The sequence below is a fragment of the Brachionichthys hirsutus genome, chromosome 20 (genome assembly GCF_040956055.1).
Source record: "Brachionichthys hirsutus isolate HB-005 chromosome 20, CSIRO-AGI_Bhir_v1, whole genome shotgun sequence".
Taxonomy (NCBI): domain Eukaryota; kingdom Metazoa; phylum Chordata; class Actinopteri; order Lophiiformes; family Brachionichthyidae; genus Brachionichthys; species Brachionichthys hirsutus.
In genome coordinates, this window is record NC_090916.1 from 1452719 (window position 1) to 1476191 (window position 23473).

Sequence of the window (23473 nt, forward strand, 5' to 3'; positions counted from 1 at the left end):
AGAAGCTCCACTCGTCCATGAGGGTGAAAGGCCAGTGCAGCAGACTCATTACTGGTGCATTGGCTGACCTCTAGCCTGGACTGGAAGGACGGCCATTAAACACACCAGGCTAATGCCCGACGGCCGCTCCATTTGCTTTCTCAATGTGTGTGTGTGTGTTCGAGTGTTGGTACAGGTTACACACTGATGTAAGAACGGAGTGTGAGAGTGATTGTGAGAGAGAGAGAGAGAGAGAGAGAGAGAGAGAGAGGAAAAGGGTGTGTTAATTGGTTCTGAGTGGCCATCTGGACCCAAGCTTGGACACAGAACTCCCCGGCAGCCTGTAAATGAGGTCTCGCCAGGCCAGAGTAGCCACGGCTAAACCAAACCCCTCGTGATCTCGGTGGATCCGAGTCAGCCCGCTGCAGCGCAGAGATAAAATGCAGGCAGATCAATTCAGGCCGGAGCCAGGTTGTATTTTGGTGACTGGAATGTGTCCGGGAAGTAAGAAACAGTTAGGAACTGTGGCATCATAAGACACCCCAATCTGTAATGCTGTCTTCACTTTCTTACTTATTATTTCATCCGCGAGTCGTAACATACTTGCATGTTTCAGTGATGTGGTTGCTGTATTGTTCCATGTTCCATCCAAACAGCACAATTCAAGCTGAAAATTGAGTTCTGTCGAATGCATACAGAGAATAACAGTGTTGTCTATTGTGTTTAATGAAGTCTAAACTTTCCTGATGACAGAAAAATGACGGTTCATCTCTTTTCCGTCTCTCGACATGAATGCATTAATGACATTCGTTTAAGAGTGCGGTGCACAAGTTGAGAGGAGTTTGCACACTGGCCTTGCAAACCTGTTAAAGTGATTAGGAAAATGTACAAGTTGTGTTTTGAGTGTTTGCGGCTTGACGCGACCCGCGGGCTCATCATTTTTTGCTGGCGTAAGCAGGATCCTCTGGGCCACAGTGTGGGCAAATTCCTGCCAAAGCGGATGGCGACTGCGGTCGAGCTGGGCTTGCGCTGTTTGTGAGTTGTGCGGTTGTGTGTCGTGGAGACAGCCAGACAGAGACGGATTGAGATGGTGCAAACTTAGAGAGTGTCTTTGCTGTGGGGAGACACTGAGGAGAGGCCGATGGTCATCCGACCAGCCAAGTGTTGAACTGTAGATGTGCAATTCGATTTTATTTTAAATTAACCTAAAGACCCCCCCCCCCTTTAGTATTTTTATTTTTTTGCAACTTTACATCACATATGTTCTGAAGATGGGCTTTTTGACATGCTTTTTTTTTACTCTTTGTGTGCCATTGACGTCTAAAGACGTTTTTTGAAACCCAAATATTCACTGCCAACCATGACATTGAAATCTGCTTCTCTTCAACTGCCAATAACTCCAGAATGAAAAATGGTAGCAACACACATGATGAGAGAAGAGACTTTAATCTTTCATTTGCTAGGTTCGGAATTTGCATTAGCTTCAAATGATCTGTAGGTGTGAGTGTGAGCGTGAGTGTGAGTGTGAGCGTTTGTTTGTCTTTTCGTGTGGCCCCGCACTGGCAACGTGTCCGGGTGTGCCCCACCTCTCCCCCCCTGGAGTCAGCTGGGATAGACACCCGTAACCCCCAAGGTGGATAAAGCAGCTGAAGACAAGACAATTGTCTCGTCTACAAGAAGATGGATGGGTGGATGGGTGGATGGATGGATGGATGGATGGATGGATGGGTGGATGGATGGATGGATGGATGGACGGATGGATGGTACTATTGTGAAATGGTAAGAGAGCTGTTTGTTTTCTCTCTGGTTTTTCAGCTTGAATCATATGATGGGGAAACTATTTCAGTCTGGTTCCAACCCAATATTCGCTAACGACATACCGGCGCATCGGGATGTGGTTTTAATGCTGATGATGAAAATCCCTCGGCTTTGAGACCCCGCTGCTCTCCCACTTAAATGATGAGCAAGAAGGAGCTTTGTTTTTTTTGCATGTCAGCATGTCTTTTTTAATAACATGACTTTTTATTTGTCTCTAATGCGAAAATGGGCAAGTATGCGTTGTGGCTCGCGTGTGAAATATACGATGGCTGTGTGTGAATGCTGACTGCAATAACAGAGGGCCGCGCCTCAGAACAAGCTATGATAGAATCTAGTGTATTTCCAAATGTCGGCCTTATCTGCAGGAAAGGGAAGCTCCAAGAGCTCAAGATGCATGGCTCACTGTGCAATCAATTCATATAGGTGGGGGGGAGGGCGGGGCAAGGGTGATACATTTCACAGATCTTTCTAATGGATCGGCCCGCCTACTCTTGTATGTGTGCCATGTGTGACGAGTCATCATGTGTCACAGATAGATTGTCCTCTCAGCTCACTCTACGAGAAACGTGAGGTTTGGTTTCTATAGTGTCCGGTGGTCAGATGTAGCTTTTAATTTCAGAGTTGTGCAAATAAATAAATAAATAAAAACACTGTAAAACATTTGCAATCCCAGTCGCTCTCTGCCTGTCAGAGAGCGGCTTCAGCTGAGCCGGTTTTAGGTGGAGACGGAGAGAGAGCCATAAAATCTTTATTGAAGCCCAACGGCTACTGTCTTGTTAGCACAAGGTCTGCGCAATAAATGAAGTGTTACCTGCCGTCTGTGTGTGTGTGTGTGTGTGTGTGTGTGCGTGTGTGCAAGAGTCCCATAAACCTGAAGCATGCACGATGAAGCGGAGCTTTGGATGAAACTGCGAGGGATAATTTTGTGTTCAGAGCACAAACCGTCGATAGTTGTTTGACTGGGTGTAACTTGGGGGCTAACATGTAGCAGCATTCAACGAGACAGGAACTGATGCAAGGAGACGTCAGAGAAAGTCTCGCGTCTGGACTGGAGCGAAGGCCCTGCAGTAGGGGGCGTCACTCTGTCCCATAATTTACGAGGGGGGGGGGGGGGATGCCAAATATCTCTCTCACAGGAAAGCAAGAGAGCACAGAAATAATACTTGTTGTTGTTTGCACTGTTGTTAATGTACGAAGGAAATACACTCATAAAAAGGGTTCGATCACACCCGCCACGCTCTTGTTGTCAAAATGTTGGGTAGAAAAATCGGCATCAGTTGGCTGGGAACCTTTGGAGTTATTGCTAACTAGCTAACAAACAAACAAACAAACAAAAACAAACAGGTGTGGTAAATGTGGCACCGTCAGCCTCACAGCAACGCAGCTGCCAGCTGGGTCCAGTGCCGCTCACACAGCAGACACACAAGTATGCTTACTGTATGGAGAACCCTGTTCTCTTCAAGAACCCTGCTTGAGTTCCACGTCAGCATGACAAAGGTGCAGATCTCTGATTGCTAAATTCAAGCGTCGAACGCAGCGCTCTCGCTCAGAGGAACTCCAACATTCCACACTTTGCTGCTCATAACTCTGGAAGATCGCTTACATGCAAAAGAACATCTGCCCTTTCAGTCGCGCCTGATTAAAACACCCTGGAATGTCACACACACACACACACACAATGGTGTAACACGGTCGTCCGCCACATGTCCATGGTGCCGTAGTATCCGCTGCACAGAGACGCTGGGAATCCAGGGGTTTAGAAGAAACATGCTCTGTTGGCAAATCTGTGTTTTGTCTTCCTCGCCCTCGTCTTTTCTAGCCCGGCAGCCCATTCCTGTGTCTGAGGCGTCCACAGACTCCACTCTTATGGTTTCTCTCCCCATGAAAAGTAATGTCTAGACTCGAGCACACAAACAGCAAACAGGAGGCCTTCATTACGCCCTCAAAGTGCTGCTTTCAGAGCAGAGGCACTGCGCTCAGCTAGGGGAGGGGCTTAAGAAACAGTCATTACCCATCATGTTAATTGGGCTTGTGTTAAAAGTCCCACACAAGATGCAGTGGTGTGTGTGTGATGCACTACACGCACACACACTCCACAAATAAATCAGTACACCAAATGCTGACCGCCAAACAGGTTAATGAAGCGTAAGGTGGCCAAAAGGCCTTTGATCCATCGACCAATCAGAATAAATGAGCTAAAAATATTTGATAAGAGACAGAATACTCAGAACTTGGAGTTCAGCAGAGTTTACATCGTTTGGCTTTGGGTACAAACCCGTATATTTTTTATTTAAATTAAAAAGAAAATGCTAAATTACCGCAGAATCAACGGCCACACATTTGCAATTTCCAGTGGACCTTAAAAGCATCGGTGGCGCCATCAACGTCTGTCAGTGTAGCCCGAGACCCCCCGACCCCCACAGCGTTTCTTTACTTTACCTTTAACTCCCAACGAAATACTGTTCGACGTTAACCTCCAGGCTCATAAGCGACTTGTGGGAATCATATGACAGTATTTTCATTTTTCTTTAGCCTGTGGGTGCATTAAAGATCAGTTGATTGCATGTTGATGTGAGGACCTGTGATGCTTTCAGCAACATCTGCATGAAAACCATTATCTTCTCTTAAAGGTCCCATATTATGAACAACTCACTTTTTCCATGTTTCTACACTATTATGGTGATTTTGGGTCATTACCAACCCCAAAACAGCAAAATAAACCATCAAGTAAAGCCTGCATAGTTCTGTAATCACCTACTGAAATGTGTCTGGCAGAAATCTCTCCCTATGTGATGTCACAGAGGGGGAGGATGCACATTCATAGTTTAGTTTTTTGTTTTCAGAGGCTTTTCTGACGGCGCTGTTTGAGACAGAAAAGGTGGACGCTGTCCTGCAGCATCTGTTTGCTATTTTCACCAAAGAATGTCACGGATATTTCATATAAATGTCTGGGAACTGCATTAACTTGTAGAAAAAAAGAGTATAATATGGGATCTTTAAACAAAATGAGAGGGGGGGACTTTGGTTCCTCATTTTATTGTGTCCTCAATTATTTGTTCCCATCCCTACCTGGCACTGTAAATTGAATAAATGCTCTCAATCCCATCATAATATAATCTATTTAATCTATAAATCCCGAGTGAAGATGGGGATTTTAAACAATTAAAATGGGCCATAAAAGATGAATGAAAGGATTGTGCTCTTATTGTGTTTCATTTGTGAAAATAGTCTTGTTTTCATCGGTTGTTTGTGTAGATAAAATAGTGTGAAGACGCCTGCCAGCCTTAAACGGCTCTGGCATGTAAATTGACTGATATAAATTCTTACTGGCCATCTGCACCAGAGGGCAGTTTTTTTTTTTTTGCTTCGCTCCAAAAGTGCTAACTCGGTGTATTGTTCTTCCTGTTCTAAAGGAACTCGTCAAGAGGAGAGGGATATACGATGAGACAAGGAAGCGATATATCAAAGATAGGAGAAGGGCTGAAAACTGAAAAGAAAATCACTTTAAATCAGTCTGTCTACATCCGGGGGCTTCAAAGGCTGCGTTCAAAGCGTGCCGTGTGAGCAATTTACATTCACGGCACCATCCTTTTCATGGAGGAACACCCACATATTTTGAGAACCGGGCCATAATTTAACATCACGTCCTGCTTCCACTGTACATTTGCAGCTGCTGCGGATTGGTCGCAGAGCCGCTCCCCACAGTGTGTCCTCGTTTCAAACCAAATGTTGATCAAAGGAGGCGAATTTAACTCACAATTAGCACACAGCGAAATAACGAGCAAGTGACCTGTGCTTCCTCTACGCTGCCGGTAACGTGATACCTTGATGAGAAATTAGTGTGAAGAGCGAGGGAGAAAGCGCTCTCTCTCTCTCTCACACACCCACACACACACACCCACACCCACAGCATTGTTTAATGAGTGTACACTGAGTCAACGGCCTTCCTCTCAACTTGACCCCTCTGTTTGAGTTGGTTGAGGTTGTAGTCTTAATGGTTTGGTTGAGAGTGTTTGTGCACGTAATACAGTGTGTGACTGACTAAATGCGATGGGGGGGGGGGGTTACCCGGGGGGGGGGGTTACCCCCATCACCCCGAGCGATTCAGAGTCGGGGTGTTTCCTCAGAAAATAGAATTCACTCACCATTCTTCAGAAAAAGAGGAGGACAATGGGGACGCCGTGATGTAATGGCACTACGGGCGCGCGAGACGCCGTACCGCTGGCTGCTGCCGTCTCCCTGATGCTCCAGATGTGCGGCCAGGAGGGCCGATCCCGGCGAGTCCCTCCAACAGAGTCCTCCTGTGTTTAGACTGTAAGCAGCTGCCTGCAAAGTCTTTCTTCTTCCACCCATACTTTGAACCATATCACTGTATAAAGAGGAGTAAAGACCCCCCCCCTCCCAGATGTGGAGACAAATGGGGGCCCTTCCTCTGTTCATTCCTTAAGTCGTTTGACAAGTCGTTGGGGGGGCTGACAGACGGAAACAGCAACAGATACTCATTCCTCTTCTTTGAAGACAAGATGATCATAATCGTCTCGTCTACAGCCGCATAGCTACTTTACGGGGTCACGCTGGGGTGGGGGGGTGCATGGGGGGGTTACACCCCGGATGAGTCACCAGCTCATCGCGGGGTAACACGAAAGGCAAACGCTCACACCTACGGAAAATTTGGAAGAAGCCGGAGAACCCGGAGAGAACCCAAGGAGAGCATACAAACTCCACACAGATAGGACACGGACCTGGTTGCATCTTGCTGTGAGGTGACAGCGCTAACCACTACGTCACCGGGCCACCCCAATCAAAAAAACAGTGTTATAAAAAGAAATAATAATAATAACAAAGAAGAAAAATCTCTTTTTATAGTATTAATATGGGCAAAGAGCTCCGGATGCTGCAGCTGCACAGAAAAGTGCAATCACTGGCGATGAAATCAAAACGAACTAAGCGTACACAAATAGTGAACAAACGGAAGCTGCGCTGCTAAAACAAAGATGTGCCCGTGAAATGTGCGGGAGCATTTTTGCACCCCACGTAAGCCGCACGAGGCCGAAATCACATATCTCCTCACACTGAAGGAGGGAAAACCACAGCTTCAAGGGTCACTGTGCAACCGATGACCTTTTACAGCAAGGAATGTCTTCCTGGTTGCTCCTACTCTTCAGAGCCGTGTGATGTTTCAGGCCGATCGGATAAAGAGCAGGTGGAGCACCGGATTAGGAAGAAGCAGAGCAAGAAAACTGTGATTTTAGTCTCGCTCTATCTCTGGGCCGCCCGCCGCCTGTCCCGAGGCCAGGCAGCTGGTGTCCCTCTGAGGAAACGTGGGCCAATCAGAGTGAGTCTCTCTCTGGCCTTCTCTGTCACAATGCTGTGGCAGAGCACGGCAAATGGCTGATCAGGCGAGGTGGCTCTGCCGTTTCATTTTACTCTCCTCCGCTTTGAGGAGCGTGTTGTTGTGTATTAGCTGAACTTCAATCAAGAACTCTTTGTTTTTGCCTAATTGTTCAGCAGCCTGTCCAGATGCATGCCACGCAAAGGGCAAAGTATGCGTCACCCCCTTCACAGCATCTTTTTTTTTGGTTCTACATTCAATTGTGTGGAGACTTCGCTTTGTTCACAGTGCCTATTCAGTTCTGGGTGGAGATGCATATCGGTGGAAAGCTGTGTTAGCATGAGATAAAAAAAAAAAAAGGTTGTCTGGGCCTCTGGGCAATCTAAAATGCGCTTATAGGAGCCGTCGTCCTGCGATAACTTGGAGAACAAACACCGCTCTCAGATAAGGGCCCCATTGCGCGCAGAAAAGGGCGCGCGCCTTAAAAATCAGCGAGTCGGGTTTGATCATTAAGTCAAAAAGTATCATGAGATCAAATGGCATTTTGTTTCTCCCAAAGATGCGTGCGTGTCCGTGTTGTGGGTTCACTTCTCACCATTGTGATTTTGGCACGCTTTTTCTCCTGTTTTGTTTTGTTGGGCGGAGTGTGTGCGTGTGTGTGTGTGTGCGTGTGCGTGTGCGCGCGAGACACAGGGAGGGAGGGCGCAGTGATTTGCACTGAGCTCCCAGCTTTCGCTCACTCCAGTCTTTTTAATGGAAGTAAGTTTGCGCGCTCTCGCTCCGCGTGATTAAACAAGTTTCTGTCAACTCGCCAAGTTGTTCCAACAACTTTACCGAAACTTACCCCCCTCCCCAGGCCTCGAATGACCTGTTTGCGTGTGCGCACGACTCGCAGTTGCATTTAGCGCTTGGATCATTTGGACTTGACGCTTGCGCTGCCGTGGGAGCGTCGCGCACTCGGCGTGGGATCATGCCGAACAACGTCGGAGCGTTTCGCCGGTGCGTCAAGGGCGGCTTCCTCTAGAGCAGCCTTGGCTCGGACGTCTGGTTTGAGTCCAGCTGATCGGACCCTCGCCCGCGGGGGGGGCTCGGATCCAAGCTCCGCGCCACACCAATCTGGCTGAACACGCACGGGTCCAACATCATGGAAGCCGAAGGCGACCAAGCGACCGCCGCGTCTTCCGACGAGCCCCACGCAGGCCGCGCTGCTGCTGCGTCCGACAGCTTTTCTCAACTGTGGACGGATGTGATGGGGATGCTGGTGAGTTTGTTTGTTTGTTTGTTTGTTTGTTTGTTTGGGGGGGTCAAACAAGTGCTGGTGAAGCCGACCATCCGGTGCGCGGCGCGCGCGTAACAAACACGCATCAGAAACACTCCGAGTGGCGTCCGGAGTTTAAAGCGCGCTGCCGCGTAAAGGATGCGAGTCAGTCATCAGCAGACGAGGGGTTGAGAAACTACAATGCTGAGCCCGTGAGAGGTGAGTGCGGTTGGTTGTTGGTTGTTGGTTGGTTGTTGGTTGGTTGTTGTGTTTAATTTCTCAGAGTTTCTAACTGAAGAGGTTTCTCAGCCATGTCAAGTACGAAACCAGATTTATATTCATCTCTCTGCTCATCCTGATCATTTGATTATCTTTCTTCAACTGCACGTCATCTCCCCGCCCGCAGGCCTGTGTGTGTGTGCGCGTGTGCGTGTGCGCGTGTGCGTGGGGGGGGGGGGGGTCGCAACAAAGCAAAGAGGCAGCTTTCTCACGTTTGTCTGCCAGCAGTATTCTTGATTCTCACAGGCTGCAGAATCTGATTGATCCGCTGACCAAATGTGACGCAACCACTTTTAAAGTCTGGCTAAAGGCAGAGGTGCTAATTTGGTTTGGTCTGGCACTTGAGATGTGTGAGATACGAGTTGTGTGTGAATGCAGGGATGTGTAGGTTTGCAGAAGGGCAGGATGCCCCGACTCCCACCCCGGCGGCCGCTGAGGATTTATTTAAGTATTCACACATAATCAGCAACAACCATCTTCTTGAACTCTTTCATTCTTGAGGTCTCTTGATAACCCTTTTAAGCCGTTCAAGTTGTCTGGTTGATAACTAACCCATTGCCTTTCTTTTCTAAAGCCAGGGCCTGAGCCAAAAATAATTTGGCATCAAACGATCCTGCCAATAAACGCCTTTTAGCACATTTCAATATATATGTATATATATATATATATATATATATGTTTTTTTGTTTTATTCATTCGGCTTCTCCCACCAGCAGAATCAGCAAACCATCACATACATTGAAAAATCTCCGAACTCATTCCGGGTGCCATCTTTTCCTTGTGAGTCTTGGGAATTCTTGCATTGCATAGTCCATCATTCCTCCAAGATTACAGTGACTGACCTTCATCTGGCTTGTTGGCGCCACGGAATCCGCTATTCATACCAGAACTGAGCAGAACTAGCTGGTACCTCAGCTGTGACGAAGCATGAATGTTGGTTGCTCCTTTGGAAGTGAGTCGACTCCTGGTGAAGCGTTGCTCGAGCTGCTGGCTACTTGCAGACATATTTTATGTATGTCGATGTTGTGGGTTCTGTTTGGAGAAGTATCCCCAAACATCATCATCATTGATTTGCTTTTCAATGCATTGGTTTAAATGCAGCACTCTTAAAGACTCTTAAAGAACAGATGTGTTGTAAACTGCAGTTTATAAGACTTGTTGTTCCTATTAAGGGCTGTGCAGCGAGATAAAGCCTCATATTGGGCTCTGTCATCTTCACAATTGCAGTATTTACACCTTTCTTGCGTTTTCCTATGTGGCACAGATTCAGGCGGGAAGTATGTATGGAAGCAACACTTTGCATAAGAGAAACCCCTCTACGTGACAGATGGCCGTCCACCATGAGCCTTAGGTTCTGTCCAAGGTTTCATCCTGTTAAAGGGAAGTTTTTCCTTGCCTCCGTCTCCAAAGTGCTTGCTCTTGTGGGTCAAGTTGGGTTCTGTCTTTCCCTGCAACTCCTGTAAAGTGCCTTCAGATGACTTTCTGTTGTGATCTGGCGCTCTATAATTAATATATAATTGAAGAGAAAGCACTTTAAGCATTATAAGCATGGTCAGGATGTTGGTCATTGTGTGACATTATTAGAATAGAAAACTACCGCCCTGCTGAAAGTTTGCTATCTCAGTTTGAGTATAACTGGTTTTATTTGTAGCGCATGGTAAGTTCAGGGTAGATGCATGCACAGTCTTAATATGCGAGTTAGTCCACTTCCAGTTTGTATTGTTTGCAGGAACAGCAACTTTGCAATGTGCCTGCTGTCTCAAAAGTTCACAACTAGCACCCCAGCGTGGAAATCCATTACGACAGCAGGAAAAAGAGTCAGGTTTTCCCATGCCAGGTTCTGTTATTGACCGTATGCCACCTCTTGTTGTTATTGTGATGGTTAAAAGCTCAGGCGCAGGCAGTTTTATTTCACCGGTACGTTGATGAGGTTATGAGACTCATAGCAGGACTAGAACAAAGAAAGAGGATTTAAAAAAAGCAGTGAAATTGATCTTTGACTACACGACTGTTAAAGCTATTACATGTTTAAAGCTCAACAGTTTTAATGAGTGAAATAAGTGAGGACTTTTCATTTGTTGATTAAGTCAAAATTGAGTCAAAAAGGTGATGAGAAATGGGTCCATCCATGTGGTTATGTTTAATAGATAATGTATTAGTTGAATTTAGTGAAAATACACTAAATCAGAATAGATTTTTTTAAATCTGGGTCTTTAATCAAATATCCAGAGATAAGATGTTGGTAATGTCAAACAGACATTATTAAAATTCCAAACCATGTGCTCAGGATCTTTAAAAAAAAAAAAAAACTTCTGAGATCAAATTACTTCAGTTGACACTTCAAAGTAAAATGGACCAGCTATAAATGTCTCAATGACTTTGATGGGGTTTCGCTTTGTTTTTGGGAGTCTCCGTGAAAATGTCCCATTTAGAATGATGTGTGTCTGCTCCAAGGCCATTTACCCAACATGAAGTGAAGTGAAGATGTCATGTGCACAATGCCATCTGCATTTGGAAGATGAAAACATGTTTGTCTGATGTTTTGAATGTAAATCAAAGGGACTTTTGGGCCCCCGAGGTATTTCTAACAGTGGCCCTGTCTCCGAGGTTAACCATACCCAGCAGCAGCCTGGTGTGGAATGTATTTAATAAGAATACTTAAGCGAGCCAGTCATTTATGTGTGGTCGAAGCCCAGTAAATATCGCTTGAGCTCATTAAGAGATTGACGATTCAAGATACTTTATTATCATTATGCGAACATAATAAAACATTGAGAGTCCGAGTCAGTTTAGGGGAGTGCAGTGCAGTATTATTCAATACTGCGTTTATGGGTATCTCTGTGATGATCCATTCCAACTCTTCTCCATTGCACCTCCTTGTGTGCTACGGAGCTCAAGTCTTACAATAACCATATTTCTCTATACAACTTTGGAGAACTTCGGACTTCAAGCTTTGCAACCGAGCTTCCCTCTGGTCTAAATAGTCGCCGAAACGACCTACATTGCCAACTGTCATCCGTTATTCATTCTTTGCTCCCCTGAAAGAAACGCCTCTGGGTGAAAGGCGATCCCAAGACAAGCTGCTGTTGAGATATTTTACTCGCCTGAAGGCGAGTCCTTTTCGGCTTTGAACAGAGTTATGTGGTATTTCACACGGCATGGTTGGAAACACTTGTGTACGAGGCGGGGCTTCCATCTCGAAACCCAAAGCCTGCATGCTACTTTTCAGAGATGATTATTGGTTACATTTGAGAAAATGATAGTTGGATGAGCTGATGTCTAGGAGCTCCTTCGCACATAGCACTCGACTGTCTCTAGCTAGGGCATTTTCGGTCTTTGCTAATGATGTGCGGATACGGGCTGTGGTAGGCTAGTTCTGTCTGTTGTTGCCCAGTCAAACTCTTCTTTGCCCCCGACTTAATGGACCCATCTCATTTTTGATGTGGTGTGAAGATCTGGTAGGTTTCCTTTGCTGCTATGTCAGAAGTCGGCTGCTCTACTGAAGTCTTGGAAATCCTCAGGAAGTCCATTCATGAGGGCAGGCTGTGCCATCTGCCCTCACCTTCCTTGACGGACCGCCCCCCCCCCCCCCCCCCCCGCCCCATTGGCTTCCGTGACTAAGACAACATCTTTTGGTCAGACTTCCTCTGGTTCTACATCGTGAGTTCTCCACTTCAGTACAGCCAACATTTCAAAACGACTGTACTTGGGTGATGCAATATGGTGCCTGAGCAACACTCTTTTGTCCCTTCACGCCTTTACGTTTTCCAACTTTCTCATTTCTGACCTCATTAAACTTTCTCCTTGTGTTTTATTGTGATTTGTTGACAGTCGTGTGTGTGTGGGTGGGTTGGGGTTTAGTGGAGTGATGATTCACTCATGCTCTTGGAGAAGCTGTCATTAATGGGTGAATAGAAGGCAAGGCGTAAAGGATGGTGACATGATCTGTGTGGGGTGTGTTGAGCGGGAGATATCTTGTGCATTTATAGTTAATGTGGAGACAATTCTATAGGTCAGTTCAAGTTGGAGAGTGCAACAAAATCCAAGACTTCTGCAACGTGCCACACCCGTCCTGATGGTGTTCCAACACTACATCAGATGGCTCACTGAATGTTCCTCCTAGCAACGGATAGTCCCAAGGCAGCCCCATAACAATAGTTAACGTCATGCACATTGCCGTTCGACACATGAGTAATAGAGTCCGAGTAGGATTGCCCAGTCAGGAGTATGAGCTTAAAGGAACATTTTAGGCCCAGGGCTGATGGGTGGCTTATTATTAAATTATCTTTCTCCATGATTTTGTTTTGGGGTGGATTTTCTTTTCGATGCTTTCAAATGTCTGAACATGATGCAGAGAACATGAATCGAGTGAAATCTGATGAGATTAATTTGCACCACTCCATGTGCATTGACTCAAGTCATCAGTGCTTCACTTCTCGTCTGCTGCACTTTCTCTGCAGCTTGAAAGCGTTTAATGTGCAGATTTACTGTCTGAAAGAAATCAACATATCTCAGTGATGTGTTTAGATAAAATACAAGAAAACCTGTCGTGCAACTTTGCAACCGACTTATAGTATTTATTATTATGATTATGATTTTTTTTTTAAGATATCCTCTTATACAAGACAACATTCACACCCTTTATTGGACTTGTAAAGTAACTCAAACACACAAATTCCTGCTCTGGCGTTGTTGTGTGTTTTCTTTTTACACGGCTCTTGTTTGAGTCAAAACAAGGAGTTGTCCTTCCCAGCATTCAGGGTGGAGACGGAGTTACGTCAGCTGAAACAGTTTTACGCGCCATTAAAACACGCCTACATTAAACTGCCTGTGCTGATTGGTTGGTTTATTCTGAATCAGTAGCGTGGCAGCGACTCTTCTTGTTATTATTCCAGATCAAATGACCTGCATCGGATTTGCTACTCACACGTAGAATCTCTCTCATTGATGACTTATTTTTTTTCTTCTTCTTCCCAGACTCCAAATGGTTTATCTTCCTCTTACCCCGCAGCTGCCCCAGTCAGTCTCCCACAACTCATCCCTTGTCCAGCCTCTGCCCCCCCCACCACCCATGCTGCCATTTCTATGTAGACCACTGTCAGATACTTTCAAGAGCTTAAATACTGCTGACACACACATTCGCTCTTATACGAGGAGAAAATAGTCAGTTTACCGAACTACTTCTCTTAACCACCGAATTTTTGCTCTGCAGTTTGTGTGGCCTCCGGGCAGACATGTACAACTGAGCGTGCTGAATGCATTGTCTCTTTACACATGTGCTCTCTGAAGCAGCTTCACCTGCGGTTTACAACCTTGTGTTTGCGAGGGGTGTTGCGTTCAAGGAACAGCCCGTAATCGCCCTCTTATAACTAACTCCACTAAAGTGTCTTCCAATGCACAATTGGGACCACGCCAGTTTGTTTTGGTCGAGTGTTTTTGAAATCTCCAACATGCATGTGCGTGAATGCTAATGTATATTCACAGGGACCCTGTGTGTGTGAGTGTGTGTGTGTGTGGTCTACTTGCTCACACGCACAGTGATCTATTCATTTGTGGCCTGGCACCCTAACACTGAGAGAAAGTGTTCGGACCCTCGATGCTCGCTGTCTGACTGGCACAGATTAGATCAACACTGATGAATATTTAACAGTCGACTGTCACTGGCAGAGCGGCCAAATATGGGAGTGAGTTTTCGCTCGCACATCATACGACAGAAATCCGTCCACATCCCAGGGAGGTACTTGAGGGGTTAACTAAGTCAATTATAGAGTGAACCACAAAACGGCAACCAAGATCCTTTGTTTGAGTCTATCAAATCAATCTAAGACGAAACATATTGACCAATCAAAGCTGATTTTATTGTTCTGCTCCATTACTCCTCTATTGCCAAATGTGCACAAGAGACACTCGGACCAAACACCATCACCTCCATTTTGTTTTCGTTGAGTCTCAGAAACTTAAGGGTCGACCAGGCTTTGATATCCTCAAAGCCCGCTAGGAGCCGCTGAGTGTACCCTTTCCTCAGTGGCGCGTAGATTTGTGTGTCGTTTGCATAGCAGTGAAACGAAATGCAATTCTTGTGAAAATTATGAAAAGCAAGGGGCCTAGAATGGATCCTGGTGGAACACCGCATGACAGAGGCGCAGAAGAGGATTCCTGACCAGCAAGGCTAACGCATATAGTTCTGTCAGAGATAAGACTTGATCCAAGCCAGTGCACTGCCACCGATGACCACTAGGTGCTGCAGCCGAGACAATAGGATTTTGTGGCCCACTATGTCAAAAGTAGAAGTTTGAGCAGGCAGGACAAGAATCACATGACCGATGCCATTTACAACCCTTAGTAGGGCTGTCTCTGTGCTGTGTTGAGTCTTAAAGCCTGACTGGAAGACCTCCTGTGCTCATCAAGGAAAGACTTCAGCTGACCGTAAAACACTTTCTCCAAGATTTTCGAGATGAAAGGCAGCTTGGAGATTGGCCTGTAATTCATCAGCACAGTCAGATTGAGACCAGCCTGCTTTAGCAGGGGTTGTGCTACAGCATGCTTAAAACATGAGGGAGCCACACAGAAGAATGTGGGAATGTGGGAAACTGAGGACAGGGTCAACGGTCCTAAACGGCACACGGGGGTCGTGGCGATTCGAAACAATGATGTCTGATAAGTATTGCCGTTTGGCCTCAACAGCAGCATTCTGGTAGGAGCGCCAGCACTCCCTTAAGGTGTTGAAAGGGGCCTGCAACCTGTCCTCCTTCCACCTGCGGTTTGAAGGTTAGAAGCGCACGTTTTCCTGGAGCACGGGAGAGACCAATATCAAACAGTACAGGTCTATGATGAGAAATGACAGATCTCGAATAAACCATGACATAGAACAAGGTCTAATGCATGAGCGTGCTCGTGGTGGGACCCGATACACACTGCACCAGGCAAAACGAGGTAAATTAGATTCAAGAAGTCCTGCAGCAGCGGCTGATCAGGACAACAGACGTGAATGTTGAAATCACAATCAATGAGGACACGAGCGCACGACACGAGCGACAGCATGAAAACAATATTAATAATGTTTGCGTTGATGTTTTGAAAGCACTGCCAGGTTTTTTCACCGCATCCAGAACCAGCGTCCAACACTAGATTGATACAATCTTGCTCTCGGTAGGGACTTTGCTGTTTAGAGCACAGCTTCCTCCATCATTCTTAAACACATCTTTCACACAAAGACAGGAAGTGAGCCGATCTGAACCACTCTCTAAGCGGAAGACCGTTTGGTTTGGGCTGCTGTGAATGTCTGAGAAGGCAAAGGGGAGTGGGCGCAGACAATCCCAGCATTGAGTCACTGCCAGCCAAAGACGCTCACTGAATAGAGTTTGATTGGACTGAATCAACGGACAAAAGGGACGTTTTTGATGGCTGTATTTATACATCTGTTTTATCCAGTGTGTCGTTTGAATGTAGTCGTAGTATTTACATTCCTCCATTTTATCTTCAACTTGTCAAATACTCAGTTATTAGATCCGTGAGGCAGCTTTGGAAGTGATTGTCCCTGTTACACCCCCCATGTTTACAAAAATGCATCCCTGTCACTAATTCTTTTGGACACCATTTGCAAAGTGTGTGTGTGTGTGACAGCGGTTTCATGCAGCTGTATTTAGGTAATTACAGAATGTGTTTGTTACACAGATTACAGCATGAGAACTTCTATTACCTGCAGCACTGAGTTATTCTAAACCGAAAGAAAAGGGAGTCAAAGATTGCATTATTGCACATGCCTTCGAGGGAATATGGGAATTCAGAAACTGAAGCAGATGTTTTGTTTTTAATCGGAGAGTTTAACTTTGCTCTTGTCCAAATGTACTTTTTGCAGCGACGGCGTTTTTCTTTTTTTTTTTTAGAAGTAGATTATCGGCCTTCCTTTGGCCGGATGCTGTAATTCCCTGGTTGAGTCATTCCCTCTTCCTCTCTTCAGGATGGTTCTCTGGGTAACATAGACGACCTTGCCCAGGAGTACTCTGAGTACTACAACACCTGCTTCAGTGACGTCAGCGATCGCATGGAGGAGCTACGCAGGAGGCGCGTCTCCCAAGAGCTCGACATGGTAAATGCAACACTGAACACTGAACACAAACACACAACGCAAGTTCTGCTGCAGAGCAAATACTTTTCACTTTCTGCTTGCTGTCAAAGAGCTTTGGACAAATGGCCATGATAAAGGCCCGCCTTTCAGGATACTTTACGTTTTTGTAGTGTCATTTTCACTTTATAGCCAATAGGCGACAACCTGTGAAGGGACTACAGTGATAGAACACACATGAATATATGCGTATATGCTTTCCAGAAAGATTGTGTGCCTTTTCTAGATGTAATTTGTAGTGGAGTTGACAATTTCTGATTATGAATTTTCTTGGGACTGATTTTCTAAATAGTGAGGTGAAAAAGATTCTCCAAAAGGGGAGAAACAGTAAAATGAGGTATCTGACGATACTTTAAAATGTCTCGTAATTTGTTGCGGTGGTTATCTGGGCATTGAAATCAAGCGTTTTCAGGACAATTATGTTCAATCATTTCTCCGGATGCCGGAGCACACGTATTTATGAAAACTACCTTTTTAGTAAGTGAGTCTTTCCTTACCGTTTGGCTGGTGGTTTTCAGGGTGCCTGAGAACGGCTGCAGTGAGCTTGTTCAGCTCCTCTTGAGTTGCCAAGCTGCACACAAAACGTATGAAGGAATGCTGCTGGTGGATCAATTTGTACAACTGAAACATTGACAACTTGTTGTATTTTTAGGGCTAGCTAGCTAATCGACAGCATAGACAAAATCAAAAGAGGCTGTTAGGTGTCCATCCATCCATCCATCCATCTTCAACCGCTTATCCGGGGCCAGGTCTCGGGGGCAGCAGCCTAAGCAGGGAAGCCCAGACTTCCCTCTCCCCGGCTACTTCTTCCAGCTCTTCCGGGGGGATCCCGAGGCGTTCCCAGGCCAGCCGAGAGACATAGTCTCTCCAGCGTGTCCTGGGTCTTCCCCGTGGTCTCCTCCCGGTGGGACGTGCCCTGAACACCTCGCCAGGGAGGTGTCGAGGAGGCATCCTGAATAGATGCCCGGGCCGCCTCATCTGGCTACTCTCAACGCGGAGGAGCAGCGGCTCTACTCCGAGCTCCTCCCGGATGGCTGAGCTTCTCACCCGATCTCTAAGGGAGAGCCCAGCCAGCCTACGGAGGAAGCTCATTTCAGCCGCTTGTACCCGCAATCTTGTTCTTTCGGTCACTACCAAAAGCGCGTGGTGTTAGGTGTCACAATTATAAAAATACTGCTGGACAGTATTACAGATTACACTCACACTGATATCAAGTTACCTCATCTTTTTTTATTTTATTTTAGCCCATGTCAAAAGCATTTCTGCTCTATTTCTCAAAGTTAGCCAAGTAGTTTTGACTGGGCTGACAGATACGGCTGCGATGGATGGCTGATATGTCACGCTCTTCCTTTTAATGACTGCCAGCAGACATCCTGTTCTCACAGTTTAGAGAGGATGCATTACAAATCATAGCTCTATGGTTACAGAGGTCTATTCTGGATCTGAAACACAGGGCGTTCTCTCTGTGTGGCCGTCATCTGTAGTTTTCCATCATGTGACGTACTCAATAATGCAGATTACCTCTAGGACATTGAGCAATCTTGGAAGGTCTCATCCTGAAAAAGAGATGAGTCGGGGGAAAGAGGAAGCCATCGGGGCGGATTTTGTATCCCGTGTGTTAGAAGAGAGGAAAAGCTCGGCTCTGGGCCCAAAACCCAGTACAGGAGGATAAGGATGTGAACAGAGGAAGATGCAAAGATAATGGAGACTTTAAGAACCTGCAGCTGTCCAACCACTCTGCAAAGTTTTGCCACCGTAACATGGGAGAAGAGGAGAAAAAAACCCCACCGAGGAAGGAATATAAGTCTTATCGACAGCCCCAAAAGTTGCCGTACCATCCGAGATATGTCTGCACAGCGGCACACTCAAAGCACTACTGATAAAACTAGAGTAAAAAAAGTAAAATGCATTGTGAAAGTAATGCTCAAAAGAATATAATGTAGGAAAGACAGGTAGAAGAGTGTAAGATAAACGGAAAATAAGAGCGTGTGTGTGTCCAGATATCAGTGGCTGCAAGACGACATCGTGCAGCCGCTTCCCGTAAGACCAAGAGAAGATGGTTGGAGAAGGTCGCAATGTTCGCGAGCCATGTTAATAGTAAGACATTTAGCAAACTGTGCCGCTCCGGGGGGAGCTGGCCTTTACACAATCACTGTCATTTTGTGAAGGTTACAGCAAGTTAGGTGATGCAATCACGTCTCAAGTAGACCCCCTCCCCCTCCCTCTCCGGCGATTGTCATTATCACAAAGCCAAAAGTATAGGTCACTGACATTTAAACCAAAATCAGACTTTGGGACGGAGAAACATGCAAATTAAGTGGATTGGCTACACTAAGTTGCCCGTGTGTGTGTGTGCGTATGTGAATGGTTGTCTGTCTATGTGTGGCCCTGCGATGAACTGGCGGCTCATCCAGGGTGTGCCCCCCCCATTGACTGCTGCGATAGGCGTGACCCGGTAAGGGACAAAGCGGTTCAGAAGATGAATGAATGTTACTTAAAGGAAAATCTCTTTTCCCATGTTTCTACACTCATATTGGTGCTTTCGGGTCATTACCAACCCAAAAACCTGGAAATGAAACCATCCAGTCAATCTTGTGTAGTTCTGTAATCAAGTACTGAAAGCACTCTGGGAGCACTCTTTTTGTTTGTGACGTCACAACGGGGGACGTTCACAAGATGTGTGTGCACTCTCCCCGTGTCTGCGCTCTGCGCGTCCATGCTCTCTACCTGTGGCTCGTGCATGAGTCGAAGAAGAAGAACAAAAGAGTGAATAAAGTTTATTTTTGGTGGTAATGTTTTGGCGAAAAAATTAGCAAAATTGTTTTAAGGCCTCATGGAAAGTGGATGCCACACAGAACAAGTGTGGTGTGGTCTGTATTAAGATGACACACAGGTCTCATGATCTTCTCATCAAAAAGTTCTTATTAATTCAGCAGCTTTACTGTTTGAGGATGGTACTCATCGATTCTTGCTGCGCTGTCCAGTTCGCTGGGAACTGTAATGGAAGTGGTGGTAAAAATAAAAAAGGTACCCGGTACGTTCTTTTCCAGTTGAAATGTAAAAAAATACTTCCAAAAAAATCGAATCAAGGCAGTACCACACAGTAGAATTGCTTTAGTCATTCAAAATGTCACCTTGACTTTCCACACACACAGATGACAAGCTTAAAGTCAAGAGTGCGTATCAAGCGTATCAAGTTAGAGCTACCAGCGTTTCATTCACACGTTTATTTAGTAGCACATTTGGGTCGTGTGTTTTCCACGGGAAAGCCCCGGCGTGTCCAGTTTACAGTAGCTGTGGTCGGTATGACGACAGTTTCAAGAGAGAGGAATTCAATTCATTTTGGTTTCTGTTCTGCAAAATGTTCTCAATTTGAGTCTCGGTCTAGCAAGGGCGCCCAACTTCTTTGGTTTCTCTTCCAGAGTTTTGATTCCTTTCTTGAGAAGTTTTCTTGCAACACAACAAGGATCCACCCCCCCCCCCCCCTCCCCAAAAAACCCTGAAGTTTTGGTTTTACTTGCACAATGAGTCTGCAGCTCTTGAGAGGCTATTGGCCATTGAACAGAGGTTCAATGGCCAATAGCTCCGTAACGAAAAATGGTAGGAACGCACTTGTTTTTCCTGATGAAAGAAGATACTTTAATCTTTCATTTGGTCAGTTCAGTTCTGCATAGTCAGAGTAAAGATTATTCTGTGGGGTTTAGAATATTGGGAAAACTGGGGCATATAGCTGAAAATAGCTGGCACTCAATGAGTTAAATAAAACGCCTATGAAAATGAAACGTCTTGATGCTTTGACTAGAATCCTCCAGTTTTCAAACTGAAATGCCTTAGACACCAACAGGCCTCGGTTACTTTCCGATTGATCGACTTCACCTCAGGAATGCCCCTGTTCTAGATCAGTGGCTGAACAGTTGGAGGTTCTAGACTCGGAACAGGCTGGCTTTGTTTTTGCCACGAGGCGAGGAACAGGACGGTTAATAACCTAATGCCTGCCTCCCGTGTCAAAGTGGCTCAGCTCGTCTGGGTTAAAACTACAGTGTAGACTAGAGCAAAGACAAATTCAGTCATGAGTTCTCCTGCTTTGTTTGTCCTTTTCACCTTCAGATCTTTGACCAAATGCTCAAACTGCGGCCCCTGTTTCCATAAGATTGCTTTCAAAGGATGGCCCGCGCATACCTCCTTTGTTGGAATAATCCTCACGGAACTAAGTGGTATATTTATAATTGTGTTCTGAGAATACGTGAGAAGGTTAGCCAGCGTTGGGATTTCAACGGTCACTGGAATTTCTTTTACAATAACTCGGTTATTTTTCTTGAGGTTGCAAAACAATGTTGATCCGCAGGGTTTAGGAGTGCCCCGCGCGGCACCGGCTCTCATTCCAGAACTGCAAGCATTCACATTCATACACAAACATGCACACACACGCCTCCTGGAATGGAAGTGGATAGACATGTTGCAGAATGAGCTGTAAATTACATTGTAAATTAATCTAACCTGAAGCAGTGCAGGTGGAATATACAGACCTGGTTCGTCCTGCTTGCTGATACGAGATATATTGTCCCTTGGTGTGTTAGATTTAAAATCACAATACATGTGCGCGTGTGTGTATGTGTGTGTGTGTGTGTGTGTGTGTGTGTGTGTGTGTGTGCGCGTATGAAAGCTTCCAAACAAGCGTGCGCTTCACCCTTGCACCAGCCCTTGCTAGTTGGTGTCTGTCTCTCCACGTGTGCAGTCTTACCTACGAACCTCATGCTCCCTCAACCAGAGTCGCCGAACCATGGCCGTTGGTGTAGCCCCGCCCCCTACTTGCCTACCAGAGGTTGGCAGTGACTCCTCTGTGGGAACTCGTTTTGCAGTCATATTTGAACAGGATTTTACGTTTGCCTGTATTTCTTCACTCTGTTTCTCATTAACAGCCTCTTTCGGCTGCAGCAAAACAGAATTTGACCGTAAATTTGAGGACAAATGGTGGAAAGTAATGTGGTGCAGGGAGTTGTGTTGTGATGCCCCGGTGAGCGTGTGTGTCTGTATGTGGCGAGCGCCGAGGTCGAGTTGTTTCAGATGCTAGTTTCCATATCTGCAGATATTGTGATCCTCATTAAATCTCCATCTCAGTCTTAACTAATCTTAGTTTTGAATCTTCAGCACACTTAGACGTACATACGCTTTGTGAAATATGCCGAAATAAAACCCTGTGAACAGAGGAAACGTGCACGCACGCTTATACGCATGCACGGCAGCAGTTCGTGGTAAGTAGGGCAGCGTCTCCAGCTGATGCGGCTAAGTTCACGGAAAGTTTAACATACCCCCTCTGGGAGTCTTCTCTAAGATCTAAGTCTCACACATGTAAAGAACCCCCCACACAAAAATGCATCCATTTCATATTCTCTTTTAGGAGCCTTGTCGGTTATTCTTTTTGCTTTTTTTCTTAGCAGCGTAGCCTGAGAGAAGCCTTTGGGAAGATTTTACATGCATTTTCTCTCTGCATCCTTTGCTGTGGATCGCTTTATCTTACTGACAGAGAGCTGCTTAATCTCTCTTCTCTTTTGAGCTCTCTATGGAGTTGGAAGCAAATCTGTGCTCTTTACTCCTCCTTCACCACGACGGACCGATACAACGACCGCACCGCTGCAGCCGCTGCTCCGATCCGTCTGTCAATCCCGCGCTCCATCCTTCCCTCATTCGTGATCAAGACCCCAAGAGACTTGGACTTGAATGCTACCACCACTAGTCCAAGTCCAAAGTGGAAAAAGTATTTTATTTATGACTTGAATGTTCAAGCTGCGCCACAGAAGTGCTCTGTTTAAGAGTTAAATGTTGAAATAAATAATTGAATAAAATAGAAAATAAGGGACATCCCGGATCCATTTCTTCACGCTCCTTTAATTCTTTTTTAATGTATTATAGTAGTATTGGATCGAGAACCTGTATTGGTTCAAAATCAAATGACTCGGGGGCCAAGAGAAATTAAAATTTCATGCCACGCAATAGTTCAGGTCTCAGGAGGTTAAAACAACATATCTGACACAAAGTAGATTAAAAACACAAATGAGTAGGAAGATATGAATAATAAATAAGAAACAGAAATACAGTATAGCATAAATAAGGAGAGCTCCTCAGGCACCGTCTCGAATACAAGGGGGTCTTCTGTCTCTTTTTATAGGTGGGTAATTTTGAGGCTTTTATTTTATCAGCACCAAAGGTTGCTTGCTCTCTTCGACCTGTAGGTCTCTTATAGAGGTTAGACTAAAAGGTCAGTCCAGTCAGGAAGCATGGCAGCTCAAATCCTCTCCATTCAGCTTCATATAGTCCGGTCTAACTTCGACAATTCCAGAGAGCACTAAAGAATAAGATTCTGCATGGCTTGTGTTGTTATCTCCCAAATCAATCAAATAGTTACACCCTATTTGAAGTTTTTCTTTTTCAATGATACAAAATGTGTCCTGCTCATCTGTTTTATTCTGTAAAGTGCGTATTCATATTAAATTCAATAAAACAGGAACTTGTCCTGTGATTTATTCTCATCTCATCGGGCCTTGACGTTTTGCAGCAATGAGCCCGACGCTTCCTTAAAATACGGCAAAAAATAGCTCCGCATCCATGAAAACCACGAGGCCAGCTGTTCTCATCTCTGACCGAAGCATCTGAGTCACCTTCTCTTGTTTTTGCATTCTTATTT

At 45.6% G+C, this 23473-nt stretch overlaps 1 protein-coding gene across 1 annotated transcript in view; it reads left to right on the forward strand.

Moving 5' to 3' along the window:
* The window catches only part of sash1a (SAM and SH3 domain containing 1a), a 126371-nt gene that overhangs the window by 77959 nt on the left and 24939 nt on the right, over positions 1 to 23473 (forward strand). Inside the window, exon 2 of the mRNA XM_068753605.1 lies at positions 16627 to 16755. Within this exon, the coding sequence (XP_068609706.1) occupies positions 16627 to 16755 (129 nt within the window). The remainder of the gene's footprint in view (positions 1 to 16626; positions 16756 to 23473) is intronic.